At 36.8% G+C, this 15404-nt stretch overlaps 1 protein-coding gene across 1 annotated transcript in view; it reads right to left on the bottom strand.

Moving 5' to 3' along the window:
* Positions 1–15404, bottom strand: part of HAUS6 (HAUS augmin like complex subunit 6) — a 44477-nt gene that overhangs the window by 4640 nt on the left and 24433 nt on the right. The window contains exons 12-16 of the mRNA XM_079925943.1: positions 11578–11659; positions 6678–6744; positions 6190–6366; positions 4248–4383; positions 1318–2364 (exon numbers count right to left, since the gene is read on the bottom strand). Of these exons, the coding sequence (XP_079782069.1) occupies positions 1318–2364; positions 4248–4383; positions 6190–6366; positions 6678–6744; positions 11578–11659 (1509 nt within the window). The remainder of the gene's footprint in view (positions 1–1317; positions 2365–4247; positions 4384–6189; positions 6367–6677; positions 6745–11577; positions 11660–15404) is intronic.

The following is a 15404-nucleotide window of genomic DNA, read 5'->3' as shown; positions in this document are numbered from 1 at the left end:
CCTATTAGGAATCAGGCCGCACAGCAGGTGAGTGACAGGCGAGCGAGCAAAGCTTCATCTGCCACTCCCCATCCCTCGCATTACCACCTGAACCTCCCCACCCCCCACCATGGAAAAATTGCCTTCCACGAAACTGGTCCCCAGTGCCAAAAAGGCTGGGGACCGCTGCTCTAGTGGCTTCAGAGGGAACACGGCCATGCCAACACCTTGATTCTCAATCCTAGCCTCCAGAACTTGTTTTCTCCAGAGACAAAAAATTTCTGTTGTCTTCAGCCACCCAGTTTGTGGTACGTCGTTACGGCAGCCCTAGGAAAGTAATACAATGACCTACCTTGTTTTGTCACTGCACCCCCATCAAATTATTTCAAACGAAACCACAGATACTATATTATTTATTTTTTAATTCAAATTTATTTATTTTTTGGCTGTGTTGGGTCTTCGTTGCTGCGCACAGGCTTTTTCTAGTTGTGTCGAGCAGGGGCTACTCTTATCGCTGTGTGTGGGCTTCTCACTGCCGTGGCTTCTCTTGTTGCAGAGCACGGGCTCTAGGTGCATGGCCTTCAGTAGTTGTGGCACATGGGCTCAGTAGCTGTGGCTCGTGGGCTCTAGAGCACAGGCTCTGTAGTTGTGGTGCATGGGCTTAGTTACTCTGCGGCATGTGGAATATTCCTGGCCAGGGAACGAACCTGTGTCTCCTGCATTGGCAGGCAGATTCTCAACCACTGCGCTACCAGGGAAGTCCCACTATATTATAATGATATTTAACATAGCGTTTCTCAACTTTAGAACCACCTTCCATTAGCCAAAAAGATTTTGACAAGGTTTACTTTCAGTAGTTTCTATTACAAAAGCAATAGGTTTCAGGTTTTTGGTTTTGTTTTCCACCCCTGTCCCATACCAATTGTAAGCTAAATCACTAGAAGGGCTTCCCTGTTGGCGCAGTGGTTGAGAGTCCGCCTGCCGATGCAGGGGACACGGGTTCGTGCCCCGGTCCAGGAAGATGCCACAGAGCGGCTGAGCCTGTGAGCCATGGCCACTGAGCCTGCGCATCCGGAGCCCGTGCTCCGCAACGGGAGAGGCCACAACAGTGAGAGGCCCGCGTACCGCCAAAAAAAAAAAAAAAAAAAATCACTAGACATTCTGAAAGTACCCATAAAAATGATGGGTTTACTCTTCTCATCCTAGCTGAAGGAATAAGGAGCATATTTTGTCATATTAACAATAAAGATCATGTAACATTCACTGCATGCTATTTTTAGGAGAAGGTGAGAGAAAACTTCAGCAGGTTAATATGCACATTATCTAGTTAAATCTTACCTGTTAAATTAGGTAGACGTTCTCCAAGACTACATGGTACTGTGGTCCTCAATCTTTGTTCCACTGGAGAAAACTTAATTAGTGGTGAAAGAGACCGTTTTCTTTCACCAAGGGACATGCGTGAAGATGGTTTTGTACAGTCAATGTGCATATCATGAGTGCCCCAAAAGTTAAGCATATCATCAGCTTGCATGTATTGGGAAGTAAGGCTCAATTCTGGTTTGTGTCTTTCAAGTGTTTCAGGATTAGAGAGGCAAATTTCTTCCCTTTGCTTGGGCACAGATTTCTTCAGAGCCTCATATCCACTCCAAGTAGCCTGTAAATTAAAGTCTGATTCTGGAGTATTCTGTCTTCCTCCCACAGCACCTTCTGGGAAAATGCCACTGTGCATAGGGCTATTTGGTTCCAGTTTAAAATTGGCCTCTGTACTACTGGAGCTATTAAGACTTAAGTGACCAACTTCTTCTGGAAGAGTTTCATGTAATATGCCAAAATCACTATCTTTAAAACTGGAACTAATTCCACTTGATATCTGAAAAGAGTTCCATAACATACTTTTATGCATGGAAAGATCTTTGTAAGAAGCTTTCGAGTGGTCTGATATTTTAATATACTCTTCTTCACTGCTACCTATCACATCTCTCCTATTGCCTACAGCAGGGGAGGATGTCTCTATTTGGCTAGTTTCTAAAAACTTGTTCTGTAAAGCTGTACATTCCAAATCTTGCTTACAAATTATGTCCTTATTTAACAAATCTGACACATTCTGTGTTGTTGGTTCACCTATGCAACTGGTTACCACAGGTTTCTGAAGCACACACTTGAGGCAATCTGAAACAACTTTCTCTTCAGGCAAATGAGAATGGCTAGAATCGGACACAGTGGTTGCTGAAAAAAAACTGTCCACGTTAAGCTCTTTTTGATTATGCACCACAGGTAAGGATTCTGGCAATACTTCTCTATGTTCAGTATCCATCTGAATTGGTTCTGCACTTCTGTTATCTTCTATTTTCACAGCTTTTCTCCATGAGCTCCTAATTTCACTTACTGATTAAATGAAGGGGGAAATAACACAAGTTATTAATAAATTCCCAAATAGAACATGCAATTAAACATTTCATTTCTAGTGCTTAAGATAAAACTTCTGACTCAGTACATGTTCATAAATATGCCAGTTGGATGACAAGGCTCCACAATACACCAAAGCCCAACAACATCAAAGAATTCCATCTCCAACTGACCACACACAAAAAATGAAACGTGTTCCTGAAATGTGCATATACTTTCACACAGCACATACAAATCACATGTATTAAAGAGATATTTTCTTAACCATAATTCAAAGAGTCATGTACCACAATATTCATTGCAGCTCTGTTTACAATAGCCAGGACATGGAAGCAACCTAAGTGTCCATCGACAGATGAATGCATAAAGAAGATGTGGCACATATATACAATGGAATATTACTCAGCCATAAAAAGAAATGAAATCGTGTTATCTGTAGTGAGGTGGATGGACCTAGAGTCTGTCATACACAGTGAAGTAAGTCAGAAAGAGAAAATCAAATACCGTATGCTAACACACATATATGGAATCTTAAAAAAAAAAAAAATGGTTCTGAAGAACCTAGGGGCAGGACAGGAATAAAGATGCAGACGTAGAGAATGGACTTGAGGACACAGGGAGGGGGAAGAGTAAGCTGGGACGAAATGAGAGAGTGGCATGGACTTATACATACTATCAAATGTAAAATAGATAGCATAGCTAGTGGGAAGCAGCCACACAGCACAGGGAGATCAGCTCGGTGCTTTGTGACCACCTAGAGGGGTGGGATAGGGAGGGTGGGAGGGAGACGCAAGAGGGAGGAGATATGGGGATATATGTATATGTATAGCTGATTCACTTTGTTATATAGCAGAAACTAACACACCATTGTAAAGCAATTATACTCCAATAAAGATGTTATTTATAAATAAACAAACAAATAAATGGAAAAAAAGATATTTTCTTGTCCATCTAGGCCAGGGTTTGGCATGCATATATATATATATTTATTTATATACTTATATATATACAGTATACACACACACACACACACACAACACACACTTTTTCTATAAAGGGCCAGATAGTAATACTTCAGGTATTGCAGGCCATCTTATCTGTGGTAACTACTCAGCCACTGTAATGTGAAAGTAGCCATAAACGATATGCTGACAAATGAACAAGGTTGTGTTCAATGCAACTTTATGTACAAAAACACATAGGGTGGGCCAGATTTGGTTTGTAAGATGTAGTTTGCCAACCACCAATCTATACAGTGGCTAGGTTCAACCTGAACTGAATCCATTTAACTTTGGATATGTCATTTCTAGTAGCAAAATGGAAATTATATATCTAATCACTCACCCAGCATGATGTGCCTACATGAGGACAAGAATATCCGAACTTTGCCCACACAATACAGGTTGTAAGAAGAAAGTACTGGGGAGTCTGATTAGCTTGGGAGAGGTAGGTAAGATCTCTGTACAGAGTTTTTGGCTGATGCTGCTGGTTGTTGACTGGAAGAATACAGCCTCCATACTCTATAAATGTTGATCACAGATCAGGTGTGGAGGCAGAGGATATTTCTGAAGTGATCAACTGAAATATTTTCCACGAAAAAGCCAAGTAAAACAACAAAAACAAAACTGTACAGTTCCAGGGCAAAATAATACTGCTGAAGGACTGCCATATAGGTGACAGTGCCCACAGTTGATACTTCAATAAAAGTCCCCCACATGAAAACAAATAGAGCCAATGCCACTAAATTGAAAGATACAGAAAAAAAGTTTTAAAGTGAGTTTCCAAAAGATTTGTCAGACCATGGTTCTAATAGTAGTAATGTCTAAGAAAGAAAATAGTGACAAAAAACATTATTAACTTACTCAAGTTTTCTGGAGTTCGGGGAATTTGATTCCTTGTTAAGAATGGGTTGGAAGCTAGAGAGTCAATTAGTTCCTCTAATATTACTTCTTTTCCTTTAGAAGGCTGTGGTGAATCAGATAAAACTGCCCTTGCAACCTAAAACAGAAAAGAAAAAGTAAAGCAAAAATTACCAAGCCCACTGGTAGAATGCAACAAAGGCCCTGATAAGAACAATAAGCACAAAAATAAACTCAACAATGTAGCTCCCAGGCACTCCATATAGACTCTCCAGGCACAATCCTATTAAGGTGAAATCAAACCCAAACCCTGTTTCCTCCCTTATCTTAAATGGATATCCTGTTACACAGGAGAGAAAAGATAAGAAATCTTTACACTTGGAAAGATTTAGATATAGTTCTGACTGCAGTGATCTGAATTACTATCTGCCACACTTGAGCTTCACAATTCCATATCTGCTAAAATGACTGGTTCTAAAGCATGCAGGTTCTTCTTAATTATAATCCACCGCACAGTAACACCTCTACTAATAAACAGAGTACATTCTGACAACAAACTTCTTTGCCAGAAACCTCATCATCAGACATAAATTAGTGAAAACATAGGGATACATTTCTAAAATAGAGAAAAGAAAGTGTACAATATGGAAATAGCACTCTGTATTAACATTTTAATAAAACCAGAAAGCAAAAAACAAGCAAATTAAAATCTCTGCACCCTGAAATCCTGAAAAAAAGAAACTGCCTACAACCATAATCAAACTGACTCCTCCTCCATAAAAATAGAGGGCTTCTTAGAATTCTAACACTAAATATTCCTTGTCATAAACACTATTAAAGAGAATTAATTTCACTTTACTTTCAGAGTTTTATGAGATTTTAGGGCTCTCCTCTTCCATCCTATCTCATTCCACTGCTACTGTAAATTCTTTTAACCAGAAAATGTGCCTTTCCTCCCATATCAGGAAAGAAAAAAAGAATGACTAATCATCTTTTCTTTAGTATAGAGTCAATCAACTAATACAGAGAAACAACAGAACTTTAGAGATTTAAAAATATTTAGAGACCATGAAACTGGTCCAACTTCCTCAAGTTGCAAACAAGAAAAATGACTGACAGCCAGCTCTCTTATTTGGACAATATTTATTAACTTTTTTCACGATCAAGATAAAGGAGGGAACTCCAATACCTGAATCAATATGCACTAAACCAAACTTTTCTTTCAGTCTCTCAGGAATGTAAAACAGCTGATTTATTTTCTGGCTGTTTCTGTTCCTGGCAGATAATCCAAACAAATTCAAACAATGGGAAATATGTAATAAAAATAACATTAAAGAATGGCCTGACCATTTCATTTGTATAAACCGAGTTCTGTAATACTCAGCAATAGTTGTATTATGTGGTCACTTGCCAGTGAAAAGTAGAAAATTATTAAGGAACAGAGCTGGTTAAGAAAACCAAGATCATAAACAATCATGTATTTATTCACTTTTGAAATATTTAAAAAGCAGAAGGACAAAACCTTCACTTGGTGGTAATATACTGTATAGTCTTTGTTCTAAAATTCAAAAAAAGAGGAAGCTCAGCTAAGCAACAGATAACATTCGCAGAGTATTTTAATAAGTATAATCATTGGGTGTATTTATCCAACAATTTATGTAATGGTTAATTCCAAAAATATTATACATGTATTATTTTTATACTTTTGGATAGTTATAGAATGGGACATGGGTTCTAAACCACGGATATAATCTTAACTAAATAAGTTTATTTTATATCTGTTTCTACTTTTGGGGAGGACCAATTCTGCTTTAACCATGATTTTTATTGTCTGTGACCTCCTTCCCAAATTACACCTAATCAATAATTAACTGTACTTCACTTATAATCCCAACACCATTTAGAAAATGACATTTCAGTATACTTATTACAATCTCTTTCTAACCTCTTCTACCAGATGATCTTGCTCTTTTTGGAATGGATCACTTTTTTTAGCTGGCAGAGACCCTCCAAATGCACTACTCTTTGCAATATTTGATGATGAAGAGTCTTCCGCTTCAAATTCTGATGTTTTCTTAGAAACTGTTTCATTTTTCTCTCTAGGAGTCATCAACTTCGTGTCCTGAATAAGATAGACATGTAATGTTAAAACGTTAATAATTGTACCTGATCTTCATTGTACCTGATCTTCATTAATGTTAATCTATAAAAGGTTAACATTATTGTAAAATTAAATGTTCACTGGCACAGTTTAAAAATTCCAGTATTCCCATTTAGAAGTAATAACTAATGTGTAAACAGGAATGGTAGATAATGTGCACATACTAGGAAATGTGAAAATAGAAATTTAATTGGGATATCAACAAAAGTAAAGAATATTTTTATCATATGTGAGTATGGTCAGAATTAATTTTAAATTGTTTTAAAATGTACCTTTTCAAGTAGTGTAACACTGTTTCTATCTGATGGTGAAATGGGCTGCAACAGGAAAGAAGCAGGGCTAAAAGGAAAAAAAATTAATAAATCCAAGTTATGAGTAAGAAAGAATTCCATTCACTTGATGTATTTGAATATTCTAAGGAAACTGTCTGCCCCGTATCTGTCCGTTACGATTTCACTCAATTCGTCCCGGTCATCAAAAGGCAGTTTATTATTCTAGGGAAGTATAGTGACAATTAGAGCAGTACTTCAGCCCAATTTGTGTATCAGCCTCCCAAACTAATGAACATTTTCCTTACCCAGTATGTATTTTAAGTCAACAGCATTTTTTACAAGGGTTGGATGACTTGATGAACACTCAAAAACTTGAGTACAAGGTAAAAACAAATTCAATTAGGGACTTCCCTGGTGGCGCAGGGGTTAAGAATCTGTCTGCCAATGCAGGGGACATGGGTTTGATCCCTGGTTCGGGAAGATCCCACGTGCTGCAGAGCAACCAAGCCCGTGCGCCACAACTACTGAGCCCGAGTGCCACAACTACTGAAGCCCCTGCACCTAGAGCCCATGCTCTGCAGCAAGAGAAGCTGCCGCAATAAGCCCGCGCACCGCAACAAAGAGTAGCCCCCGCTCGCCGCAACTAGAGAAAGCCCATGCGCAGCAACGAAGACCCAATGCAGCCAAAAATAAACAAATAAAAATAAATAAATTAAAGAAAAAAATTCAATTAACTAGAATCACATTATTACAATGTCCTCAGGCTTCAGACCACAGAAGCACTGTAGCAGAGACTAAGATTCTTTTGATATTTCAGGTCCAAAATCAATTTCTCTTATGCTGAATTTTCTATAGCAAATACATTACACTTACAGTAAAGTCATGAGGTTATTCAATTTGAATTTGCAGCATTCCACACATAGTGTTCCTTAATCTCTTAGATTCTCTTGCCCCTTTTGGTTAACGTGAAAACCTTATGCATCTTTTCACTATAATTACAAAGTAAGTTATTAAATTTTTTAAGCCTTCAAAGTAATGATAACTTTATTTATCTTCATCTTGAAAGTGCCTTCAAATTCAATCATGGATTGGGTCTGCTCACTGACCAAAAGCTTTTCTACTCTAGGTAAAATGGAGGCAGGATTACCACAGAAACCACCTTCAACATCAAGCATGCCAGTGTTTTTCTTTCCGTTCACAGACAGAAAAGTACAAAATTAACAACTTTGCAAATATTTTATATAATAGCAAATATGCCTTTCAAACTTTTTCAAATATGCCCTTCTTGAAATCTACCTTCCAAACATAATTCAAAATCACTGAAATCGCTCAAGTTTCAAATTCGCTTCGACAGGATATAATCTAGATATCTAAGGCAAAAGATTAGTGATTACTATCTAGTGTGATTTTATCCACATTCTTCCCCAAAATTGACGTTAAAATGATCAGAAAGCCCTCTGAAGCAGGGCCAGCAAGCTATGGACCAATGCCATTAAGATGCCACCAAAAGACTGGTGAGCTCCTTGAGGATGATGACTATGTCTTACCAAAGGCTATTCCCAAGTCCTAACACAGTGCCTGGCGCTTGGCAGTGCCACACGATGGATCAATGAATAAATGTCACTTGAAGATGAGGTTCTATAGATGCCACCAAATTTTTCTATCTGAATCATTCTTGCAGAGTCTCATAATAGAGAAAAATGGAACCACATTCTATACCTCCTCTCTCTCGTTTCTGAATTGGCAACATGCTATTAGCCTTGTTAATATCTCAATTCAAGTCAACTTCAAAGCAGCCCTGGCTCAGTCCTTACTCTCTACCCACTTGCCAGGCCAAAACTGAGGCCCATGAAATCCAGATAAAAAGGGTATTGATCCCACTGTGGAAATTAACCCTAAAAGCACTACCAAAAGAAAAAAGACATGCTTTTTATAGCAGCAAAAATTTTGAGGAAAACCTAAAGTCTAAAAATAAATGAAATGTTAAAAAGCTATTTTAAGTGGTAATATAATGTTAAGTAAATATACACACACACTTAAAAAAACTGCATTTATGCTATGTTAATGTTGAGAAAATTTTGTATTTTAGAATACAAGACTTTGGAATTGGAAATAAAGTCTAAAAAAGAACTTCGGAAAGAATCTGACAAGTGATTTATTGGAAATTGGAAATTTTAGCTAATTATTTTTTATTTTCATTTGTTATTGTTGTTATAATATGTCTACAATTAACAGAGAAATAAAAAAAAGAGAAAGGAAATAACAAAATGAGATTAGAATTCAATTTCTAAGACTAAGGATGTTTGTTTGGAATGCATGCAAGATCATACTGCCCTATCTCTGAAATGTAGTAAAGGAGAAACCGTAGAGGTTAAAGGTCTAGAAGAACTGCATCACCACCACTAGAAATATCATGGAACCCTCCTTTCCAGAAACCACTGCAAAGAAAGGTAGTACCCACAGTGTACAGCAAAGGCATCATCAATCACTGAATTCTGATTGTAAGTATGGTGCAGCCTCCATGAGCTCACTCTGATCAAAATCAAGCCAGGAGATCTATGGAGAAGACTACTTATACTTTAGTACTTGTGAATGAAAACCACACGTGAAAGGGCAAACAACACACTTACCCTAAAAACTACATTCATCTCATGCTTTTTAACTGCATAATTACATTAACCATATCCACATATGAATTTCCCAATTAACTACACTGATACTGATGTAAGATGATGCCACTACAAATAAAATATTTAGTATAATAGCTGAACTACACGCCAAAAACGGTATTTCTTTAAGTGCAGTCTCTCCATGTTACACATGAAACATTTTATTACAAAATACCTTTTACAGTAAAGAATTCTGAGCAACATGTTTACTTCCATATCCCAGTAACTCAACTCTTTACCTCTCTTCTGTTCTCCTATTAGGCAGTCATAATCTTTCATTTCCCATTAAGCGTTTATCCCTCATCACCAAAAGCCTTCCTCTACCTCCTTTCAATATCCCAACCTATAAGTAAAATAAAGAGTGAAAAGACAGTTAAAAGATCCAAAAGCTTAGAAAAGGATAAATGTGGAAGTCAAAATTATTTAATACAGGGGCTTCCCTGGTGGTGCAATGGTTGAGAGTCCGCCTGCCGATGCAGGGGACACGGGTTCGTGCCCCGGTCCGGGAAGATCCCACATGCCGTGGAGCAGCTGGGCCCATGAGCGATGGCCGCTGAGCCTGCGCGTCCGGAGCCTGTGCTCCGCAACGGGAGAGGCCACAGCAGTGAGAGGCCCGCGTACCGCAAAAACAAACAAACAAACAAAAACAAACAAACAAAAAATTATTTAATTCAACTTTTTCCTATATTAAGAGAATTCTATTTGAATTAAATTCTTAGGGGCTGAGCATCTGGCTCCTGTAGAATTCTGATAGTACATCTTAGTACAAAATTCTACTTCAAGAAAGAATCTTGAGGTTGAATGGAGTTCATAAATAAAATCAGATTTGTGAATTAATCTACTAACTCCATCAATCTTTAGTCCAACAAGAGACCTTAAATCAAAATATTTAATCTGTTCTCTCAAGGAAAGACAGACCAAAAACATAACTGAGATCGGGAAGCACCAACTATTTCCCTCTAAGAGGCATGCTTTAAGAACAATTGTGATAAGGGGGTAAAATTAGCAAGCCCAATAACTTTATAATTTCTTCACTTTACAAGGTCTTCACTGCAGATTTCATTCTATTTCTTTAGGTACTCAGAAAATCAACATCACACCCAGATCTAAGAACAAAAATAAAATTCTCCCACAAGTAGTGCTGACCTCCTATGAACCAGAAAATTTGCAGAGGAAACTGCCAATAGCATAATTTCACATGTAAGCTTTGACAATAGTTACGGTATTTCAACTTAATAACTTATTAAGAGTATACAGAATGAAGGGGGCCTCAAGTCATTTAAAATTTTCTTTTAGAATTATCCTAAATATTTTGTTTCCATATCTGTGCCTCATTAACATGGGGAAGTTGAACTGAAAATCGACTATTTAAATCAAAGGTTAATCAGAAAAAGCAAAATAATAAAGGAATCTATTTAGCATATCTGTGTTTGACTGCTACTTAATAATGTTTAGTTTCAATAAAGGACAAACACATTCACATTTAGTTTAGAGATTTCTGCTTTTATAATCTGGCATCAGTTTATTTAAGGGATAAATAGGATAATAGAGGAAAAAAGACAATAAATAAAGTAAGAATACTCCTAGTTACAACAAACTAGCTAGGTTCAGTTTTTTCATATGCTAAATTTTGGGATTAGATTGAATCAGAAGTCTTCCCAAAAAAATTTTTTTTAAGTACAGAACTCTTTTTATCAAATGGCATATAAAGCCTCAATATATAGTACAGATAAAACAGAAGGCTGCTTAGGTTGAAGTGGGAAACGCTGGAACAGTCACAGGTTAAATTTGATTCATCCACAGCACCAGAGGGCGCTGCAGAACACAGACTGAAAACTACCAACTAGACTACCAACTAGATCATCTCAGAAGTCCCTAAACTCTTGGATTTAGTCGAACAGCCACAAGTGATTTCAAAGACGTTCACAGACACAAAAAGGCAAAAATTCCTAAACTTGCATTAAATAATTTTCACATATGTCTTTTTCTTCAAAAATTACATAATCCCCATGAGTCCCAACATTTAGATAAGAATAGAGGAAAAAAATGCCCTTGCATCAGAAATGTTGAATCTTTCCTGAAAACGTGGATCCGCAGTAGAAAAACACTGTCTGGTTAAGAGAAGAAAGTTACGAGCTATCTCACAGTGGAGAAGCTTGAAAGCTGGCTGAAGATGGGACTAAAATTAATTAAGAGAAAAAAAATCAATATGAAAATCAAATTTCTTTTACCTGTTGGCTAGATCACATTTAGTTTCCAGTATATCACTTGCCCTTCTGCAATCATCTTCCTGGGTATGTTGCTTACGTGTATCTAAAGGAATAGAAAAATTAATTACTCTTTAATTATGTTTGTACATTCTAATATTCAGAGATCTCTTGAAGTTATACAACAACCTCTAAACAGAAGAAAACAGAAAAATAAAATAAATGTTAAAGAAAAGGACAATTATTCAATTATTAAGTATAAAGTAGTATGCATGACAGTGACGGAGAATATGTACAATAGGCTTTTCTAGAAAGATAGCTCATACAAAGTTTCCCAAAAAGGGACAATCCATAATTCTCAAGTATTATATAGCCATGCTTCTTGTTTAAGTACACAGATAATGCATTACCACATAAACCAGCCAAAAAGTTATACTACTTAGCATATTTTAGCCCAGCATCTATGACATCAGTCAACCTATGTATTTATTCTTCAACATATCATTTAATAACTATGTGTCATTACTGCACTAACAATAGGAAAAAGAAATTAAAAATGGAGACCTGTCTTCAAGGAGTCAGTACAGAATTATGGTATACTGCTACAGTATTATGACACAAGTATGCACAGAATGCAAGGAGGCAGAAAGGCACCCGGCCCAGAGTGGGGAACATGAAGAAGCCATGAAAGTACTAAGAGAATAAGTTGCATGTTTCGTGTGCCACAGCATAAGGTATATCTAGTGGAAGCATGATAGGCAATGAAATTGATGACAAAAGCCATGGCTATATTTCAAAGGATTTGATATTCCAGGAGCTCCTCTTCTTTCAACATGTTAGCTTCTGAAACACTATTTATACATGTGTCCAAAGTGTTACTGTGTAAGAAGCCAATGTGTATACTATGTAAAGTTTTCCTTTTAATTCATCATAATGCCACCTCATAACATTTTCAATACCCTATGCTTTTGAACCTACTAATTATGATGGAGTTACTGTTATTTATAAAACATTCCAAAAGTAAGCACAAATACAACTATACCACAAGCTTAGTAGACAACCATTAACTAAAATGATGATGATATATTCAACATCTTGTTATAACCTATAATGTTAAAGAACTGAAAAAAAATATGTATGTGTATGTGTGTGTATACATATATATATATGTTCCATTTCAGATCACTGAATCACTTTGCTGTACACCTGAAACATTGTAAATCAACTATACTTTAATTTTTAAATATTTTAAATTTAAAGATTTTTTAAAAATAAAAATGATGATGCATAACTTTAAAGACCATCTGGTGGTGGTAGGCAGAGTTCATGCACATTTGTTCTGGTATGAAAGAAAGTCTGTAAGGTAAACGCTGCTAAGTGAAAAAGCATCTAGAGCCTTTTTCTCTTTTCCAAAGGTGATAGGTGATCAAAAGTCACTGGTGGGTATTACACCAAGAGATGAAAAGGATCATATTTACATTACAGGAAGATCACTGATAGCCATTTGGAATACAGAACAGATAAACTATTGGAGGCAGAGTACCTAGTTAGAACACAATCACATGCAAGAAATGATGAAAACTAAACTTAAGATGCAAAGATAGCAAAGGAGGGCACAGTCATAATAGTGCATTTAGGAGGTTAAAACAAACTAAACTCACCACTACAAAGCAAACGAAACTAAAGCAGACACTGACTCCTACTGTAAAGACACTACAACTACTAAATAAAATGTAAGAAAAAAGGAAAGCCCAGAAGAATAAAAATCATCACATGACAGAACCAAAGACGGAAAGCACAACAAGCAGGGTAAACTTAAACTGAGAAACAAGGGCTCAATGAGGCAGGCTCCAGGGGCTGAACACAGGAGATTTAAATGCCTACATGGTAACAAGAAACATCATCTCAGGCCTCTCAGGCTGGGATCTGAGAGACCACCATAAGACAAGACACTGCAAAGACTGCTCTGCCTCTAAAAAGGGATTATAAAAATTCTGCCAACTGGACAGGGAAAGCCTGCTGTCTACCTGGACTCCTTGGTGAAAAAAAAGTATAGAAGGAAGGAAGGAAAGATATCTAAAACCTAGCCTACTCAAAAGGAGGTGTGAAATCCATAATTATACTGGCTACTTGTTTTAGGAATCCCAAACCAAAGACATTAACTGCTCTAGTTCAAAAGAAATCCCTGGGACTCTTGGCCACTCTGTAGAGACCCTTCTGCAATCCTGGGCCCACATGACTCCTCCAGAGGTGGGGAACCCACTGAAGTTGAGATTTCATTCAAATATTTAAATATTATTATTTCAATAGAACATCAGCAGGCAGAGCATACCGGAGAAGTACCTGAAATGAAGAGATACTGGGAAAATTGATAAAGATAAAAATCAGTATATTTAAAATGATCAACAAAAAAGAAACAACAGGGGCCATAATGAAAGAAGATGACACCATGAAAAAGAATGGGTAGTTTTGAAAAAAGCAGCAAATAAAAAATACATTCATGAAAATTAAATACTAAATGGACAGGTCAAAAAGGAGATTAAACATTAATAAAGAGATAATTAGTGAACTATAGCGAGATACAAAGAAAATACCCAGAATGCAGGTCCAGAGTTACAAAGAGGTTATAAATATGAATGAGAAGTTATGAGATATGGGGGACAGAATTAGAAGTCCCAATAATATGAGGGATAAAAGAAAAGGACCAAAAGAATAAGAGAGGGGGGTAATATTACAAGAGATATTAGTGAATAAGTTTCCAGAACTGAAGAAAGATATGAGCCTTCACGCTGAATAAGCACACACAAGTTCCAAACAGGCTAAATAAAAACAAATCTACATTTAGACACAGCTCAATGAACCTGCATAATACAAAAATAAGTAAGTCTTAAAAGCAACCAGAGATCAAAAATTACCTACAAATGAACGACAATTAGAGAGACAGCAAATGTTTCGAAAACAAAAGAAGGCAGAAAGCAATGAGATCATATTATTAAAGTCCCAAGGAAAAATAAGTGTTGATCTTGAATCCAAACTATCATTCATAAGTAAAAACAAAGATATTTTCAAAGAAAGACTAAGAGATCTTACTATTCAGGGTCTGTCACTAGAAGAAGTGAAAGATACACTTCGAGGTATACCTCTCAAAAGGAAGGAATAGAACAAAAGTAATACTGACCAAAAAAATCAGTAAATATATTGGTAAATCACACACAATGATTGTTAAAAAGAATTTCTATCAATGTCATTCTTTTTTTAACGGGTAGGGCATTATCCTAGAATAAAAGTAAGAGGACAAAACAACCATATACAGTGAGTGAATCCTCCTTGGATCCTGGTTCAAAAACAAACATGTACAAAGAACATGTTGGGGGATAAGAGAAGTTTTATTTATAAACTTAAGAACAGCAGAACAGTATACGTATGGTTAGATTCAAAGTAAAATCATTTTTATAAACATACATCAGAATAAACTTAAGATTTAGGATAGTGGTTACCTCTGCAAATGCAGAATGAACAGTCAAGGCCAAGGGGTTAATATCCAAAATATACAAACAGCTCATACATATGAATATCACAAAAACAAACCCAATCAATGCATGCCGCAACTAAAAATTCACATGCCACAACTAAGGAGCCCGCAAACCATAACTAAGGAGCCCACCAGCCGCAACTAAGGAGCCCACCAGCCACAACTAAGGAGCACACGTGCCATAACTAAGGAGCCTGCTTGCTGCAACTAAGACCCGGTACAACCAAATAAATAAATAAAATATTTTTTTAAAAAGGGGCAGGGCTTCCCTGGTGGCGCAGTGGTTGAGAGTCCGCCTGCCAATGCAGGGCACATGGGT

The sequence above is a fragment of the Stenella coeruleoalba genome, assembly GCF_951394435.1.
Source record: "Stenella coeruleoalba genome assembly, chromosome: 7".
NCBI classification, from domain to species: Eukaryota; Metazoa; Chordata; class Mammalia; order Artiodactyla; family Delphinidae; genus Stenella; species Stenella coeruleoalba.
This window is presented reverse-complemented; position numbering and strand designations above follow the sequence as displayed.